The 21,297-nt window shown below is 33.8% G+C and overlaps 1 protein-coding gene across 1 annotated transcript; it reads left to right on the top strand.

Annotated features, from left to right (window-relative positions):
- Positions 1-12,233: 12,233 nt before the first annotated feature.
- On the top strand, positions 12,234-15,601 carry LOC111712243 (axoneme-associated protein mst101(2)). Its single transcript, XM_023486812.1, has 2 exons — positions 12,234-12,272; positions 13,107-15,601. The coding sequence occupies exons 1-2, from the start codon at positions 12,249-12,251 to the stop codon at positions 15,441-15,443; spliced, it is 2,361 nt and encodes a 786-aa protein (XP_023342580.1). The 5' UTR covers positions 12,234-12,248; the 3' UTR covers positions 15,444-15,601.
- The last annotated feature ends 5,696 nt before the right edge of the window (positions 15,602-21,297 follow it).

Raw genomic sequence — 21,297 nt, 5'->3', positions numbered from 1 at the left:
CGTGAACTAGATGTGACATTTACCTTCTTTACCGTCATATATAACGCGTAGTAGCATCCATTCGCACGGATTTAATATTTTTAAATCTGCAATTTTTATCCCTTTATTCTACTTATTTACACAGTTTTGTTCCTGACCATGACGATTTAAAAGCTTGGTTACTGGTTAATTTACAGAATGCAATTTAAATATATTTCCACGTGTACAGCCACTGCTGCATTCATCGTTCAAGTCTCCACAGATTAATTAGACACAAAACAGCTGATATTGTCATATGGTCATCATACCGTAAATAATACACACAAAGGAACAAGTTCAAGATTGAAATAAACATTAAATTGGAAAAAATTCACAACATTTATTTAGATATATATCATGGTTTGTGTGTTTTTTTAAATTACAGGCTGTTCAAATTTAAAATGAGGTATCAAAAGAATTTCGATTTTCACTAGAAATGTTCGTAACCCACTATTACATATGTAGTGAATCCTGTAATAGTTATGCAGCTATCTATCTATTTTACTATGCTACCGTGATTATTTCTGAAATTCTATTTTTAGTTCATTGTAACCTGGCTGGTCATACCGGCCTGGTCAAATAATGTTTTCTAAATAAAGACAGTTTATCCGGAGATACTGGATAGGGTTGTTACACATATTTTTTTATCTTAAATATTCACAGTCTTACATATAGTCTTAAATTGTAGATACAAGATAAGATAAGATATATTTTAATACTTAAAATACACATAAAAGTTATGATGTTAAAGCTAGGTATAAAATTGCAATTTATTTATATAGTGTTTACAATATATATGTGTATAACAATTAGTTGGAGATTAGTTTTCGCTGTTTTGGCCAATATCCCACTAATTAATATTAACACGTTGACAATATAATGAATATTAGAATTACTACTGGGTCTTAAAACCTTACAGGGTCTCATAGCTTCCGAAACATCTGGTAATTAACATAGATAAAGATAGATTGCGCATAAGACGACATTTTTCATTTTGAAAGATATAAATGTACAGAGATGTTTTGAAGATATTCCTATTATATACAGAGCGTCCCATATCATATTGGATTATCTCCAATCTTTAACGACAAAATAAACCCTTAATACTCGAAAAACTTATCATTTTCCCCAAGAAAATTCTTATATAAGCCTTATATTATTTTTCAAATTGATTCATTCTAATTAAATTTTCTTATTAGTCCCGAAAATCGCAATTTAGACCCGTTTACGGTCTAATATGATGTGGGACACCCTGTAGATTAACTAGGTCGGTTGTGAACATTGGCTGTTCTTATGTCATTGAGTACTTGTGGTGTACATGAGTTCTGTAGAGAGAAATTTAAGTTAGTTTAGTCCTTCTCATGTCCTTTTTCAGTTCTCTTCAATAATGATATATTGCTCAGTGAAATATTGTTGTTCAAATAGTTCCATTCCCGGAGTTCTTTTACACTCTATTATGAAATCCATTAAAACACCAAACCACCCCGCTTATCATTGAAGTACACTTTGACCCCTAGAAGTATGAGTTCGCGGACTGTACAATTCTTGGTGATTTTGCGTACATAAGCTATCTATGTTTATTTATTTATCTTTGGTAATTAAACATTTTTATTTATCTTGAATAACGAAAAAAGCCTTGATAAGCTCCAACGAAATCATTGCTTATTCATGTTTCATAATCAGCGTTGCCAAACCTTGGACATTAAACTACCAAATACCCTGCCCCGTGTTTAAAAATATTCCCAGAAAGCCGTGGTGAAAAATATTTAAATTCCTTTTCATAATCAACCAAGCTTGGTTTACCCAAGTTTCTGACTGAATTTTTTATTATTTTAAAACACTATTTCCGAAAACCATTTTTTTATCAAAATTTAAGGAAAATGTTAAAGTAACCAGAAATTTTGAAATATGTGTTTATTTTTGGTAATCAAATACGACTATGAAGGTATATCTGTAATGAGACATGTTTATTGTTCAGGCATGAAACTAGTATCTAGTAACTAGTAGTTAGCTCGCAAACCCAGAGCAGATAATTAAATGATAAAATAAGCTATTTACAGTCATCCAAAATAGCAGTAGCCCAGCTTTTTAGTCGTCTTTTGTGTCTCACCCTTTATGATGAACTCTTGTGAATTGTAGAGTATATTAGCCAACAGTTTACACTGCACACTGAACAGTTATCAAAGTTTCAAATAAAGACTTTATTAACGGTCTAATGACAGAAATATATTCAGGCTTCAAATGGAACAGATGGGATAAATTCAACCTTAAGTTAATGTTAAATACCAAGAATCCAACACACACTTGAAAATAAAACAGGCAATACAGAGAGATACAGTGATGGAATATATAGACGTACTTTGTTATCATTTCATATGCGAGTTACACAGCTATCAAAATTATGAATAATTTTTCAGACGAGGCCAAAATTGAAGTGTCGCTAGACCCTGCTTGACATAATTAACCTAATCTAACACTTTATTACAAACATGTATGAGAATATTTTAAGAAAGTAAAACGCTTGTGCATGGCTTCAATTTGAATGGATTATTTTGCAAATATATTAAAAATTAAGAAAGACATTGTATTTGGAATTTTTGAATTTATAAAAGTTTTCGAAATCTGATAAAATGTTGTCTAACTCCAAGTTTAATTTACACAAATAAAATTATTTACAACTACTTAACAGGGAAGTTGAGGGAATATAGGAAGCTATACAACCTAAAGTTGATCAAAAATGTAAAAGACAACATCGTTTTTCTTTAAATTTCTCCATTGTTTCTTATACGCAAGAAAAGCGCAAGTCACTTTTGCAGATAAACCAAAATGAAAGTAAACAGATAAACAAAAAAAAATTAATAATTTTTTCATTGAATCTTGCATTTTTCATATAACGATATCAAAAACCATTGCATTTTATTGTTATCTCTTGTTTTTCGTTTAATTACCCAATACCCCCTCCTTCCCCCACCACCATTGCCAACAAAAGTTAATGGAAAAAAGACTTAAAAGAATTCATATGTGCACTGTAAACCATGTGAAGACTGCAAATAAATGTGTTTGGCAATTAATATACATAGTTCCTGGCAAAGCGGACATCTTCTACCTTTAAATATATACAGCTTACATGGGACTGTAATTTCAAGTGACTCTACAGGGTGTCCCAATAAACATGGGAATTCAGTGACGAATTCGATATCGTCTTTTTAATCAATTCTCAGATTTAGTATAGTGATACCTACTAAGAGAGCTGTGATCCGTAAGATTTTCGTTTACTATGTTCACAATTTTTTTGACGGTTGTACTTAGTAAAACAAGAAATTACAGACACAGTATACACACATGCAGAATAAACTTATCAGTATTCACTGTTCATCTTGCGGAGACATTAGACACACATCTTTACAGCCATTTACCGTTTTCATAATAAACTCTAGCAGACATAAAAATATTTTGGCTTTTGAAATCAGGTAATGCTAATTCATAACAAAGACGATATCGAATTCGTCACTGAATTTCCATGTTTATTGGGTCACCCTGTACATGCGAAGATGCCAATGCCCGATACACATTGGTACCCTAAAAAGCTTTATCTGGTCAAGTATGAATTAGATATCAATGTTTGTAATTTTAAAGCTGATTATTTTCAATTAATATCTTCCACATTATTGATCAGATAAAGGTTTCAAGAGTACCGTTGTAAATAGCCATCTTTGCATGATAATTCACTTGAAATTACGCTTACAGCCCCTTTAAGATGAATGTTTTATTTTACTAAATTATTCTCACACCAGAGGATTTTAATTTTTCCGCGAAAAGACGTTTACTTATACTGAGCTATATTAATGGCTAATTTGAATGAGCATCTACTTAATAAGAAACTTTGCGTAAAACACGGGAAATCATGGATCAGGATGGAATTATCAGTGGAAGAAAATAATAAAAGAATAGAAACAAAGACCCCACCCCTCACTAACCAGAGTGAGCAGCATTCGGTTGCTTCTATTTGAAATACAGCCTTCTCAAATGAAAGAATAGAGTGGGGGGGGGGGGCGAGCAAAAAGATCCAGACTGCATATATGAATTTTCATTTTCAAGACTGCATCATCAATTTTTGCTTATAAGCTTGCAACCTGGTTGGGGGGGGGGGTGGGTCCATATAGTATGAAGAGGAAGAAAATAAGTTTCAGATGACTGCAGTTCCGGTTTAAAATTATAAATAGGAAATTTCATATCTCGTTAGTGATAGATAGCATCAGGTTCAGCTTTATGCACTTTCATTTTTAATATGAAGGCGTAAAGGATGCACCAAGGATGACCAAAACAAGTTTCCTGATTTAAAATCATTTTATTCACTGCAAACATTTTTGTTATTCTTTTTCTTGGATGCAGTTTTGAATTATATTAACATTTTTTATCTTGTGCAAAAACCTACATTGCTTTGTTATTCCTGCAGTGTCAATCAAGATTCTAGGAGAGCTTTCAACTTCTCAAAATCCGAGGAGAAATAGTAAATTTTCAAACATTATAATCAGATATCAAATCTTATTCATCCACTAAGCAAAGTTCACTACACGGGACTTCTATAAGTCTCTGTTGTTTATCTATTTAATTAAACTGGAATTTCAAAAGTGTGGTCTGATTATATTTTTTCTGACGAATAAACAAAGATACCCTCCCAACCAGTAATTTGGAGTATACGGTGCAATAGATATATTTATGTTTTTAAAACGTGTTTTTTCTAGCATCACCACCTCAATGTATTTGTTTTTTGTTTACCTTAATTTTGTTTTAAATGTATAGTATTACCCACAAAGGATGAGACTTAAAGACACCCAAAACTCTAAAAATATGATAATTTGAAGCTTTATATTTGGTTTATTAAAATGCATTCATATTAGCATGCTTACACGCCAAGAAGGGAGGGAGGTTGCAGCTAGCCCAAGCAGGAAATGGGGGGAAGGGTGGGGTGGGGGGGATATAAACTCTATTTATCTCTAATATTTTCATACCTTTAAATGTACTTTCAACCCCAATCCCATTTGGTATCAGAAATGGAATTATATGGATTCCCCTTTAATATTTATTAATTGTTTGTTCCAGTTGGAGCAATGACTCGTAGATATATTCTTTAACATTTACAGTGCAGAAGGGTCTCAGTCAGATTAATGTTTGTATCATTTGTAAATAAAATATCCACCTAAACTATATTTATCAACGGGCTGTTTTTTTTTCTTCAAGAACTCTTGACCCGAGTTATCGTTTCAGGGTCTAATCAGTTTTCATGTGTGTAGATTTAATATCAGGGATAGAAAGTTATTAAACAATATTATGGAATATATATATCTATATTGATATCTTTAACATCGGCTTATCCTATTCATTAAACTCGGCTACTGAATCCCGAAACCGGGTTCAATGCTGATGTTCTATCTTAAGTTTCCAACTCTGGCTACTGAGCAGTAGGGTTAGTTCCATGTATTTTATTATCTTACAGTATATTTACGGACTAGGTTGAGAAGGTCTATTAAGGTACCAGTACGACATACTATTCTTACAAAAGGTTATTGACTGCCATCTAACCATCACTTGTTGCATATAATTAATTTTCAGGGGTTATTAAGTTTTACAATGTTTAAATAAATTCAGTCTATTTTTGAAGGGTTTGTATTGCATATCCGTAGGATGTTTAAATATCCCTGAATATAGACGTCTCACGGGCAGCCGTAGTACATTTGAATTTCCGAGCCGGGTCAACCTTTCCAGTCCATGTTTGTACTGTACCAACTCTATGGACAGGAATAGCCAGTGCTACAAGGTTGACTTGTCAGACTTTATGCGTGGTCTGCTTATTGGTTGTGTACTCCAGTTGTACATGCAATTGTAGAAATATTGGTTGTGTACTCCAGTTGTACATACAATTGTAGAAATATTGGTTGTGTACTCCAGTACATACAATTGTAGAAATATTGGTTGTGTACTCCAGGTGTACATACAATTGTAGAAATATTGGTTGTGTACTCCAGGTGTACATACGATTGTAGAAATATTGATTGTGTACTCCAGGTGTACATACAATTGTAGAAATATTGGTTGTGTACTCCAGTTGTACATACAATTGTAGAAATATTGGTTGTGTACTCCAGGTGTACATACAATTGTAGAAATATTGGTTGTGTACTCCAGTTGTACATACAATAATACAAATATTGCATATTCTAGCCTTTAATAGATTTCGATGTACTCTCTTAAACTATCTCTGATACATACCTAAAGAATGAAGCTCCCTACTAAATTGAAAGGTTTATTGTCCCCTCACTAAACAGACAAAGGCCCAAGCAGGTCGGCCTGGTCAGAATTCAAGATTATCATCAAAACAAATATGTAGATAACAGTCTATTTTTTTTATTACCCCTCATTATCTTATTTTTTGGATGTTTAAATAAGATTGACATTGAATCATATTTTAAAATAAGAATTCATTTTTGAAAATAAGAATTTTAAGATTTTAAAATATTTGTTTTGGAAGCATGAAGTGGGGAGAAGTTGAATGAAACAAGGCCGCAATGGACAAAAGAGTTGATACGGTACCTGTTTTTAAAGAGTTGATACGGTACCTGTTTTTAAAAGAGTTGTAACGGTACCTGTTTTTAAAAGAGTTGATACGGTACTTGTTTTTAAAGAGTTGATACGGTACCTGTTTTTAAAGAGTTAATACGGTACCTGTTTTAAAAGAGTTGATACGGTACCTGTTTTTAAAAGAGTTGATACGGTATCTGTTTTTAAAAGAGTTGATACGGTACCTGTTTTTGAAGAGTTGATACGGTACCTGTTTTAAAAGAGTTGATACGGTACCTGTTTTTAAAAGAGTTGATACGGTACCTGTTTTTAAAGAGTTGATACGGTACCTGCTTTTAAAGAGTTGATACGGTACCTGTTTTTATAGAGTTGATACGGTACCTGTTTTAAAAGAGTTGATACGGTACCTGTTTTAAAAGAGTTGATACGGTACCTGTTTTTAAAGAGTTGAATACGGTACCTGTTTTTAAAACCCTAATATTTTGTTTCATGATATCGAACTTACCGATACTTGAAAATTACCAAAATGTAGTTAAAAATTATCTATACAAAAGAGGAATATAAAATTATATTAAACTAGCTGAAGTGCCCGGCGTTGCCCGTGAAATAAAAAAATTCGAATTTAGAAGGAAAAAAAATTTGAAACAAAATTTGCAATTTCATTTACTAATATATCTACCAATTGTTGCAAACGTATACACCAATATATCTAGCAAACATATCTACCAATAGATCTATAGAAAACATATCTACCAATAGATCTAGCAAATATATCTACCAATATATCTAGCAAACATATTTACCAATAGATCTAGCAAACATATCTACCAATATATCTAGCAAATTTATCTAACAATGTATCTAGCAAACATATCTACCTATATATCTAGCAAACATATCTACCAATTGATCTAGGAAACATGTCTACCAATATATCAAGCAAACATATCTACCAATATATCTAGCAAACATATCTACCAATTGATCTAGGAAACATATCTACCAATAGATTTAGAAAACATACATACCAATTTAGATCTAGCAAACGTAATTGCCAATAGATCTAGCAAATATATCTACAAATAGATGTAGCAAATATACCTACCTATATATCTAGCAATCATATCTACCAATAGATCTAGCAAACATATATACTAATAGATTTAGCAAATACATCTACCAATAAATCTAGCAAATATCTACCAATATATCTAGCAAATATCTACCAATATATCTAGCAAATATCTACCAAAATATCTAGCAAACATACCTGCCAATAGATTTAGAAAACATATCTACTAAAAGATCTAGAAAATATATTTAAAAATGTTTTAGGAACATAGGAAATTTGTCAATAAATCAATGTTAGAATAAAATGGTTTCTTTTTCATCCTCATATTGATTCTCTTATTCTTTATGACTTTGTTCCCAGAGTTCTTTAAATTCTTCTTTTCATTTGAAATTCCTGGAATTTCTTAAAAACTGGTTTTAAACATTGAGACATTATAGAAACCAATAACTGAATAAGATTACTTATTTTCGATGATAAAAGTTAAGTTTTATTTTCTTAACCTGTTCCTTAACAACTAAATAGTATACCGGACTGGTATGAATCAGCCAAGATCCTCTTTAAATAGTCTTAAATTGCAAGAGCAAAAGTCACTTTAAGATAATTAGCAGTTATAGCACAGTTGCAAAAAAGTTTATGACTTTACGTACAAATAAAGAGAATCGTGTATACAGATAAAACATCTATTAAAAGGCAATAACCCTAAAACCTTTCAACCTTTTTTGTTAGCGTTTTTGGGGAATACCCTCCCCCACTCCCTATCGAGATGATTATTACCCCTTTCCCCTTAGGGATATACCCCCCCCCCCCATCCCATTCTATATAGAGGTCTTGCCCAGTCAAGGTACTAATGCAAGGAAAGTTATTTCAGAGGTGTACGCATTTTTTGTACTGCAGTGTACGGAAAAGTAAACACAAGACGGATGTCACAGCCTGACATGGAATCCATTTTCACAAAAATTATCTATGAAATATTCTGGTCATAGGAAACTATTATGTGAATTTTCAAAATTATCAAAATTAAATGCTTTTCTCCTCCTCGGATACTAAACGAACACTGATGCACTTGTTTACAAATTCCGCCAGAGCTGAGAGAACTGGTTTCAATATGTACGCAGAGTATACGCGACCGCAATACACTTTCCTTGCATTAGTACCTTGTGCCCAGTTATTTATATCAAAAGTAAAAGTAAAAATTTAATTTTACTTTGAGATTATAATTTTTTTCCAAATATGTTTTCCTTTCTTATTTATGCTTTGCCATTCTAAAATATGCTTTGATATTATCATAAATATAATGTACATTTTGAAGACTTTTAACACAACATAATTGCCTGAATCAAAATATAAGAATTTGTTAGATAAACAAATGCTTGACAGCTTGGAATAAGAATGGCCATACTGCATGATTTGTTGCTTGAATTAAACACATGACTGCCTGGATTAATCCAATGCATTCATGAAATTTTCTTGAATTCTAGAAAAAAATTTGGAAAATTATTTATAACATGTAAAGAAGCTGTGCTGTATAGCGGAGGCTCGTTTACCGTATAGCGGAGGCTCGTTTACTCATCGGGGCCGGGGGTTCCCTCTCTCAGGGGATAGTTTGGGATTTTAGGGACCATTTCAGGTTTGATGGAGAACAAAGATCATGAAAAGTTGCTTCTTATTTACGACATGTAAAATTGGTAGGCCAAGGTATGTATATATTTTCCAAAAAAACCTATCAACCTTCTATCTAACATTGAACCCCTCCCCTAAAAGTATATATATATATATATATATATATATATATGTATCTTCCTTGTGTACAGGGGTAGGTTTAATAGGGATACTGGTGTATCTTCCTTGTGTACAGGGGTAGGTTTATTGAGCTTCCTGGTTTATCTCCCTTGTGTACAGGGGTAGGTTTATTAGGGTTCCTGGTGTATCTTCCTTGTGTACAGGGGTAGGTTTATTAGGGTTCCTAGTGTATCTTCCTTGTGTACAGGAGTAGGTTTATTGAGTTTCCTGGTGTGTATTCCTTGTGTACAGGAATAAGTTCATTGGGGTTCCTGGTGTATCTTCCTTGTGTACAGGGGTAGGTTTATTAGGGTTCCTAGTGTATCTTCCTTGTGTACAGGAGTAGGTTTATTGAGTTTCATGGTTTATCTTCCTNGGGGGGTAGAAGATGATTACTAAGGGAGGGGGGATAAATAGAGAAGTATAGACCAGGGGGAGAAACATCTCAGATTTTTGTGTAATCTCTTAGTCTTAACAGTAAAAAAAACTTGAGTGTTTAAAATTAGGACCTCTAAGTCATGCCCCTTGGTATTTCTCTTAAATAAATTTGAGCTGTCCGATGAAATAGCAGTGATGCGCGTAACTCTTTTGGGCTTCTGCATCAGACGACATCTAGTGTTCTATCTGTGTTGTTATCAATTTATGCCAGAGTCCATCTCCTAACAACCATGCATTAAACCTCGCTACTTAATGTGCGCTTCAAGTAATAAATAGATTAAGAGAAAATCCGAATCCATGCATCCCAGTCCTCTTTCTTCTTGAACTCACTCAGGTAGAAAACATTTATAGATTGTTAACAGTCAGAGGGATATATAGATAGATAGATACATCTGTATATATAAATAGATAAATAGATAGATTTTGATATATTTCAGATTCTCACAATACACACATGATGTTTCATGCCTTGCAGCTATAGATAGATAGATAGTTGGATAGATAGATGACATTTAAAAAAACTAATTGCTGTCTGTAATATCCACTGAACATGCACTACTAGAATGAATTATATATGAATTACTTACTAGCATGCATTTTCAAGAATAAATTTATCATACAACATATATTATGTATAACAATTAATCTTTCCATTCCACTATTTAATCTTAAAACATTACCATCCTTCTTATTCCACTATTCAATCTTAAAACATTATCATCCTTCCCATTCCACTATTCAAACCTATACATTTCCATCCTTCCCATTCCACTATTCAATCTTAAAACATTTCCATCCTTCACATTACACTATTCAATATTAAAACATTACCTTTCTTCTTATCACACTATTCAATATTAAAACATTACCATCCTTCTTATTCCACTATTCAATATTAAAACATTACCATCCTTCTTATTCCACTATTCAATCTTAAAACATTATCATCCTTCCCATTCCACTATTCAATATTAAAACATTACCATCCTTCTTATTCCACTATTCAATCTTAAAACATTATCATCCTTCCCATTCCACTATTCAATCTTAAAACATTACCATCCTTCTTATTCCACTATTTAATCTTAAAACATTACCATCCTTCACTATTAAATCTTAAAACATTACAATCCTTCCCATTACACTATTAAATCTTAAAACATTACCATCCTTCTTATTCCACTATTCTATCTTAAACATATCCATCCTTCCCATTCCACTATTCAATCTTAAAACATTACAATCCTTCCCATTACACTATTCAATATTAAAAAATTACCATCCTTCTTATTCCACTATTTAATCTTAAAACATTACCATCCTTCCCATTACACTATTCAATATTAAAACATTACCATCCTTCTTATTCCACTATTCTATCTTAAACATATCCATCCTTCCCATTACACTATTCAATCTTAAAACATTACCATCCTTCCAATTACACTATTAAATCTTAAAACATTACAATCCTTCCCATTACACTATTAAATCTTAAAACATTACAATCCTTCCCATTACACTATTCAATCTTAAAACATTACCATCCTTCCAATTACACTATTAAATCTTAAAACATTACAATCCTTCCCATTACACTATTAAATCTTAAAACTTTACAATCCTTCCCATTCCACTATTCAATCTAAAATATTACCATATATCCTTACCAGTCCAATATTCAATCTTAAAACATTTACATTTTGCATCCTTACCAGTCCACTATTCTATCTTACACACTCCACTTTATGTCACTATCTTTAAAGGCTCATTAATCTAGCTATTCTTCTCTCATTCTAAGAACTATGATCCAACCATCAAACTGATAAATCAAAACTATATTATTTATTTATTTCATCCTTCTGAACTTATCATCACTATCTATCCTCAACTATTCACAAGCTAACCTTTTCTATATCAATTAAATTTGAGCCCTGATCCAACCATTTTATATCTGTATTCGATGTCCTAGCTTTCCTCTCTACCTTCTTCCTTCCTTCTCTCAGAACAGCGTCCAGTCCCTTAGTTGCATCTTCCTCTATTTTTACTGATATCTCTTGAATCTAAATTCTCCTCCGCCTCCGCCAATCTGCTTCCTGCTCAAAAAAGTGACCGAGTAATTTTAAATATATGGAGACCCTATAAACATTAAACTGTCCATCTGTGAAGGTATTTCTTTACATAATCCAGTGTTGCTACAAGTGGACAGAAAATGTTTCTCTGTACCCGGAAGATGGGTCGGAAAGAATAGTGACCATTCCAATTGTGACCCAGAGTTCCAGAGAGGAAACAATGTATATATAACACCGAGGGTCTAGGGGTTACTTCAGTTTGAAGAAGACCAGCAATCTGCTGTCTAACCATGAAAACACACAAGAAACTTGTGGTAAGATCATAATGCGTTATTTGTTAAGCTTGAAAATAGCAAAGCTAGATTATATCAAATTCTATAGTAATGGTTGAAGTGAATTAACATGATGCAGATTATTGAAAAGGGGGTAAATAAGGATTCTGTAGGGGGGGGGGGGACGCCGAATTTTTTTTCCCCCCCCCCCCTAGAAAAATATCATTATGTATATCAAATTATTGGTTTTAGTTGTATTTGATTTGCATTTTCCACTCATTTCTGGCCTTTATAATTTCCATTAAAAGAAAGGCTTCATTTCCTACCTTTCAGCTTTCACCTTGTTTTATATCCTTCATTATAGTTACATTCATTTTACACTGACCAAAAAGATCTGTAAAAAAAACTGAATTTATTTTAAATAACATAAAAAATAGTTTTACTCCAAGTGAAAAAGCTGTTACTTTTTTAAATCGTTAGAAAAGCTACTCTGCAAAACTTTGAAAAAATTTGTCTTTGATTATATTCTATTTTCTAATTTCTAAAATTTTCTTGTCGTCAATGTAGTATGTTAAGATCTTAAATAAATCTACTGGAAATGACATTATGGAAATGACGGAGTTTACTGTCTAGGCCATCTGCGAAATGCCGCAAAAACTTATACTTTCATGAAAATAGTCGTCTTACACAAATTTTTTTAAAGGTGTTAAAAGCAGACTAATCAATAGGGATTTTTTTTTTCGAGGGGGCAACTGTAACTTGTAGGGGCAGTAAGTGCAGTAATCTCTGATATTTCCGCCACTGTAACACATATTATCCAAAAGGCCAACCAATTGACGGAAAAACTGATTAAAACTATAATAATTGTACTTTAAGGTTTTGCTGACCATATTCTGCTTCTCCCTCTCTGCATCCTTCCCTAACAATTCTTATGAGAAGCTTCTAAAAATTATAAAGAAGCGAAGTGCTCAAGAGGGTGGATATGGCAGTGTGGCTTCACTGGAGGGTTCTGCAGTTAGCGTAGATTTACTGGATGATAGTTGTACAACAGTTTACGAAGAGGAGTGTAAAACAGTCGATGAACAGAAATGCAATACAGTACAAGAACAGCAATGTCGGGCTACTACCAGGCAAGAGTGCAGCACTGTAAATGAACAGCAATGCAACACTGTCCAGACACAGTCATGCAGTACAGTAAATGAACAGCAGTGCAGTACTGTAAATGAGCAGCAGTGTAACACTGTCAATGAACAGCTATGCAAAACTGTCACAGACACTGTCAATGAACAGCAATGTAACACTGTTCAGGAACAGCAATGTCGTCCTACCACAAGACAGGAGTGCACCACTGTAAATGAACGAAAATGCAGGACAAGATACGATACAGTAAATGAACAGCAGTGTAATACAGTACAGGAGCAGCAATGTAATACTGTCAACAAACAGGAATGCAGTGTAGTTAATGAAGAGATCTGCAATACTGTCCAGGAACAGCAGTGCAGAACAGTCACAGAAACTGTCAATGAACAGCAATGCAGCATAGTAAATGAACAGCAGTGCACCACCGTACAGGATGAAGAATGCTCTACTGTTAATGAGCAGCAATGTAACACTGTACAAGAACAGCAGTGCTCCACTGTTAATGAGCAGCAATGTAATACTGTAAACGAGCAGCAGTGCAACATCATACAGGAGCAGAAGTGTGAAACCCAGTACATGACCAAGTATGAAGAACAGTGCAGTACAGTACAGGAGCAGCAGTGCAATACTGTCCAAGAGCAGGTATGCAACACAGTCAATGATGAAGTGTGCAACACTGTTCAAGAGCAGGAGTGCAATACAGTTCAAGAACAGCAGTGCCAGACTATTACAGATACTATCAATGAACAGCAGTGTACTACAGTGCAGGACCAGCAGTGCTTAACTATCAACGAACAGGTTTGCAACATTGTCAATGAGCAAGTATGTAACACTGTCCAAGACCAGCAATGTACTACTGTTACAGACACTGTTAATGAACAACAATGCACCACAGTAAATGAGGAGGTTTGCGAAACTGTATATGATGAGGTTTGTGATGGTAGTGCTGATTCATCTTATGGTGAAGTTGCTCCTGAAGAAGGATATGGAGCACCATCAGCCCCAGCTTGCAGACAGGAAGCCAGACAGGAGTGCACCAGTGTTCCAAGGCAACAATGCAACAATGTTCCAAGACAGGTTACAAGGCAGGAGTGCAGCAATGTTCCTAGGCAAGTATGCGCTGATGTTCCCAGACAGGCTTGTACCAGTGTTCCAAGGCAGCAGTGCACAAGTGTTCCAAGGCAAGAGTGTAGAAATATTCCCCGCCAGGTTCAAAGACAGGAGTGTTCTTATGTTCCAAGGCAGGTGTGCAGCAATGTTCCAAGGCAAGTTTGCAACAATGTTCCAAGACAGGCATGCTCTACTGTTCCTAGGCAAGAATGTAGAAGTGTTCCCAGGCAACAATGTGAACAGGTTCCCAGAAGGGTTGAGGAACAGGTCTGCAGAAACATTCCAAGAGAAACTTGCTTCAATGTTCCCAGGCAAGAGTGCAGAAATGTTCCCAGGCAAGAGTGCAAGAGTGTTCCAAGACAGGAATGCAGAAGTGTTCCCAGACAAGAGTGTCGCAGTGTTCCTCGACAACAGTGCCAGACTGTTCCCAGACAGCAATGCCAGAATGTTCCAAGACAAGTAAGCAGAGAGGAGTGTTTTAATGTTCCAAGGCAACAGTGTAACTTTGTTCCCAGACAAGAATGTAGAAATGTTCCATCAACAGAGTGCATATCTGTTCCCAGACAACAGTGCAGAAATGTTCCAAAACGTGTTCCAAGACAGGAATGCAGAAATGTTCCCAGGCAACAGTGCCGTTCAGTTCCTGATCAGGAGTGCACAAATGTTCCAAGACAGAAATGCCAGAATATTCCCAGACAGGTTCAGAGACAGGAATGCAGGAACGTTCCCCGTCAACAGTGCCAGATTATTCCAAGAGAACAATGCCAGAATGTTCCCAGACAACAGTGTATCAATATTCCCAGCCAAGAGTGTTTTAATGTTCCCAGACAGCAGTGCAGTAGTGTTCCTGATCAGGAGTGTTTCAATGTTCCTAGACAGGAGTGCAAGAATGTTCCACGTCAGCAGTGTCAGCAGATTCCTAGACAACAGTGCTCAGCTGCTCAACCCACATATCAGAGTTAATCTTCAAGACACTATTCTAGTCTTTGTTAGTTTTTAAATTGACCTTATAAGTAATCAAAAAAAGATACCATCTATAGTTTTATCTTAAATATTTGTTACCATTTATCTATTATTATTCATTATTATTTATTATCAATAAACAATGCAACATATTTTTACTTCAATAAGTTTGTGATATCTAGAAATCTATTCTTATTCTGTGTTTGTGATATCTAGCAACCTATTCTTATTCTGTGTTTGTGATATCTAGCAACCTATTCTTATTCTGTGTTTGTAATATCTAGAAACCTATTCTTATTCTGTGTTTGTGATATCTAGTAACCAATTCTTATTCTGTGTTTGTGATATCTAGCAACCTATTCTTATTCTGTGTTTGTGATATCTAGAAACCTATTCTTATTCTGTGTTTGTGATATCTAGCAACCTATTCTTATTCTGTGTTTGTGATATCTAGAAACCTATTCTTATTCTGTGTTTGTGATATCTAGCAACCTATTCTTATTCTGTGTTTGTGATATCTAGAAACCTATTCTTATTCTGTGTTTGTTATATCTAGCAACCTATTCTTATTTTGTGTTTGTTGTATCTAGCAACCTATTCTTATTTTGTGTTTGAATTAGTTCTTGGCTTAATCATATTCAACTTACTACAGTCTACAGCAGTTTTTCGTATTTAAGTAGTCCTTATTTACACTGTTCTTGTCCATTAATCATAGGTCTGTGTAATCCTAATTCCAAGGTAACTTGAAAAAATTTCAGAAGATTTGCATTGCTGAATTCTAACGCTTATCCCGTTTTTTTCGGGTCAAGAGCTGTATTGTATGCACAATAAGTGCAGTTGTTGTATTATGGTATACATGAATTCCTTCAAATAAGAAATCGAAAATCCTAAGAAACTGCAGATATAGAAGGAAGTTTTCACTGGCGTACTGGTGATTAAATATTATTAATTTGCTGTGATTAAATTCATACTTTTTATAATTTTATTTTGTCAACAATTTGGTTTAAAAACATTTAAAATAATCCCGCAATCATTATCCTGAAGATTGTTCAGCATGAATGATAATGTTGATACAATTAAAATTTTGTGATGAAAAACTTCTCTTCTGATAATATAAAGTAGTAATCACTATTTGTCTGTTTTTTTGAACGATCATAACTCATGAACCCTTAGACCGATTCGCCACAAATTTTGATTGGGTAGCTTGGCAGAACCACGGGAAATCTTTTCGCCTAGTTAAAAGATTTTATATTGAGTGGATTGACTTTTATATGGAAAACTTCCGGCAACACTGGGTTCCCAAGCATAAAATTAAGGTTTATCTTAGAATGTATGATTTCATCCTAGAATATATAGTTTTGTCCTAGAATATATTATATAGATTCATCCTAGAATATATTATATAGATTCATCCTAGAATATATTGTATAGATTCATCCTAGAATATATTATATAGATTCATCCTAGAATATTATATAGATTGATCCTAGAATATATTATATAGATTCATCCTAGAATATATTATATAGATTCATCCTAGAATATATTATATAGATTTATACTAGAATATATTATATAGATTCATCTTAGAATATATTATATAGATTTATACTAGAATATATTATAAAGTTGTATCCTAGAATAAATAATTGCATTCTTGAAAATATAGTTTTATTTTAGAATAAATAGTTTTATCCTATAGTGTATATCATTTAGTTTCATCATCTTTTATACATATAAAATTTTAATCTCTGCTTTTGGGAGTGTTTTTTTTCTTAATAAATGTTCGATCATAACTCATGAACCCTTGGACTGCGTGGCCACAAATTTTAATTGGCAAACTCAGGTGAACCACATAGGATGCAACTAATTATTCTAGGAAAAAAACTTTTTAATATATTCTAAATGCTATATATATTAGGAGGATGAAGCTATATAAAATATTCTAGGAGACAGCTATATATTCTAGGATGAAATCATTTATTCTAAAATGAAACTTTATCATATACTTGCTTGGGAACTAGGCAAAGAACATTCCCGAGAATATATTATGTATTTTCATCGTCTGTTATCTATATAATAAAAAAAGACATTCATATATGTTCCCTCTGGCCGGCCAAACGGCTGGACCGAATGGGCTGAAATTTATTGTGGACACTCATGTCTTAGACTAAAACAAATTCTGAAATTCTTTTTTGAAATATTTTTTCCCCATGTGCAACGCCGGGGCCTTCAGCTAGTATGCTAAATACTAGTATAGAAGTCTTTGTTTGTGCGTGTCACGTGTGTATGAATAAAACGCATAAGCCATTGGCCCGATTTTTATTTACATATTTAGATATTTAATTGGAAATTTAATTTACTCTATATCAGTTAATTTAATAAACTTAATTTTCAAGGCCTACTCATAAAAAAAATTAAACCTCTATCCATAAATTAAAACAACAACACAGATGTCGTCTTATCGAGATTTTTAGGGGTTTTTAGTTCACACTAACCTGAGGTAAAGCCCACAGGAGTTCCGCGCAGAACTCTTTTGGGCTTCTGCCTCAGGGTTATTGTGAACGAAAAAAACACGATGTCTAGCGTTCTATCTGTGTTGTTATAAATCGTTTCCTCTATCTTTAATGGTTAGGGTGAAAGGGATGATTTTTAAAAAGTTCACAAAATACGTTGAAAAAATGTTCAAAAATAAATATTTTACTTTTGACAAATGTAACATAATTAACATATTAATCTATTCAAATATATAAATTTTAGCTCTGTAGCTTAATAAATGAAAAGGTATTACCCATTCCCATTTCTGATTTTTTGAAACACCGAACCGCCGTTTGACTGTCCTCCACCCCACCCTTTGCATAAGAAAAATGTTTAGTAAAATTTGTTTATTAATATGAAGTTGAACAAGTGAAGTTTTAGCGTTCTAATGAGCCGTTTCTAAGTTATTTAGAAAACATCACCGGGAGGTTTATATCTAACAAAGATAATAATTGACAAATCAAAACTCATTTAGTAATTATAAGGAATAAAATAAAACCTTAGGAAATTCGATTTTTTAACTTTTTTTTCAAAACATGTTGGATGGGTATCATCCATAGAGAATAGAATATATAGAGAGGAATTTACTAGAAAAAAGTGTAAAACGGCCATTTTGTTGTACTGTTTCCATACTGCAGAGCCCAAAACTTAAGTCAGGGTATCGTTATAAAAACCAGTTTTGAAACCCGAGTTTCACGAATGGGGATATGTGTTTTGTAGATATCAATATTTTTGTTATGAAATATTATGTTATTTAGTTTCTTCATACTCTCCTTTTTTCGAATCTCTTAAATTAAAATTTACTTAAATGTTAAGACCCCGAAATGGAAACTCGGGAGTTTCATTCAACGATACTCTTTTAAATTTCGGGCTCAGGTGTACTTCACATATTTATGCTATATAACCTTTTGGGCCCTGGAATATCATTTTATAGAAAATCTAAAATTATTGTTAAAAGAAAACCAAATTATGAAATAGGCTGGTTTCATAATTGACCAATGATCATTTCACATAGACTCTATGCCTTCCACTTTACAAACGATGATTTTCCGTTATAACTATAAATCAAATGATGTNATCAAAACATGTTGGATGGGTATCAAAACATGTTGGATGGGTATCAAAACATGTTGGATGGGTATCAAAACATGTTGGATGGGTATCAACAAAACATGTTGGATGGGTATTAACAAAACATGTTGGATGGGTATCATTAAACATCTTGGATGAGTATCATCAAAACATATGGGATAGGTATCAAAACATGTTGGATGGGTATCATCAAAACATGTTGGATGGGTATCAAAACATATAGGATAGGTATCAAAACATGTTGGAGGGGTATCAAAACATGTTGGATGGGTATCATCAAAACATGCATAGCACACAACAAAATTTGATAAAAATATATAAATTATTTTAAGCAAGAAAGAACACTAAAGAAACTGATAAATTTTCATGACTAAGAAAGATACAAAGACAGTGGAATTCCATGTGTTTTGTATATTTCTGCAAATATAGATCTTGAATTTAACTTTATAAATCTGTTGTATTTTAACCAAATCTGAGAGTTTATCAGTTATTTAAGTGTTTTCTTAACTATTTAAGAAAAAAGAAGCTTAAAATAGGGTTTATTTTAATATTATTTCTATGATAGGATTATAGGAAAGTCTCCAAAAACAACTGAGCCCTTCTATTTGCAAGTAAAAAAGGATTAGCTCACCCCCTTTCATTCTAATTCCTTATACTAATGGTGGTGGTGGTGGGTGAGTAGGTTTGTGATGGTAGTGCTGATTCATCTTATGGTGAAGTTGCTCCTGAAGAAGGATATGGAGCACCATCAGCCCCAGCTTGCAGACAGGAAGCCAGACAGGAGTGCACCAGTGTTCCAAGGCAACAATGCAACAATGTTCCAAGACAGGTTACAAGGCAGGAGTGCAGCAACGTTCCTAGGCAAGTATGCACTGATGTTCCCAGACAGGCTTGTACCAGTGTTCCAAGGCAGCAGTGCACAAGTGTTCCAAGGCAAGAGTGTAGAAATATTCCCCGCCAGGTGCAAAGACAGGAGTGTTCTTATGTTCCAAGACAAGAATGCAGAAATGTTCCAAGGCAAGTTTGCAACAATGTTCCAAGACAGGCATGCTCTACTGTCCCTAGGCAAGAATGTAGAAGTGTTCCCAGGCAACAATGTGAACAGGTTCCCAGAAGGGTTGAGGAACAGGTCTGCAGAAACATTCCAAGAGAAACTTGCTACAATGTTCCCAGGCAAGAGTGCAGAAATGTTCCCAGGCAAGAGTGCAAGAATGTTCCAAGACAAGAATGCAGGAGTGTTCCCAGACAAGAGTGTCGCAGTGTTCCTCGACAACAGTGCCAGACTGTTCCCAGGCAGCAATGCCAGAATGTTCCACGACAAGTAAGCAGAGAGGAGTGTTTTAATGTTCCAAGGCAACAGTGTAACTTTGTTCCCAGACAAGAATGTAGAAATGTTCCATCAACAGAGTGCATATCTGTTCCCAGACAACAATGCAGAAATGTTCCTAAAATAATGCAAGAAAGTAAACAATGCCTGAAGAATCCACTTTTAGGAAATATGCATGTCCAAAACTAAAATTGTCGAGAAAATTGTGAGATTTGAACTCTTCTTAATTGTCATTGGTCAATTATGTAAAAGTGACCAATAGGAAGACATTCCAAGACAAGATTTTTCCAGAATTGAATTCTAAGAAACACACACCGTCACCAACCGTTTGATTTTTACGAAATTGCGGAATTGCGGATTTGCGCAAAACTCTTGTTGCGGAATTGCGCAAAACTTGAGTTTCGCAAAAGCGGAATAGGGCAATTTTACGCGAAATGACTTTTGCGAATAATTGCGCAAATTGTTGTTTTTTTCGCGCAAAATTGATGCGCAAAGAAAGAAAAATATTGCGTTTCGTTCCGCAAAAATTGCGCAAAAGTTTTGCGAATGGAAACCCTAGAGGGGGCTGAAATCTGAAAAATGAAGTAAATGATTTTAAAATATGCCATAATTATAAGAAATTCTGAATTGTTCCAAAATGATTTCAGAACATTCTTAAACTTTATTTCACTAGGGCAGAGAGCATCCAATCGATTTTAGCTTTTACTTTTTGCTCTATATCTAAAATTATGAATTTATCTATTTTCCTTGTGGATTTTGGAAAAAGCGAAATTTTTTCAAAAAATTTGGACGGATCATTTCAGTTGTTTTGACATTTATTGGATATAAACAAACAAATTAGGCCGACATCCAGATAAGTAAAGTATATATAGAGTAAAGACGGGTTTGAAAATTTTA

Source organism: Eurytemora carolleeae, unplaced genomic scaffold (genome assembly GCF_000591075.1).
Source record: "Eurytemora carolleeae unplaced genomic scaffold, Eaff_2.0 scaffold1235, whole genome shotgun sequence".
NCBI classification, from domain to species: domain Eukaryota; kingdom Metazoa; phylum Arthropoda; class Copepoda; order Calanoida; family Temoridae; genus Eurytemora; species Eurytemora carolleeae.
The sequence above is the reverse complement of the archived record's forward strand: the minus strand, read 5'-3'. Positions and strand labels throughout refer to the sequence as shown.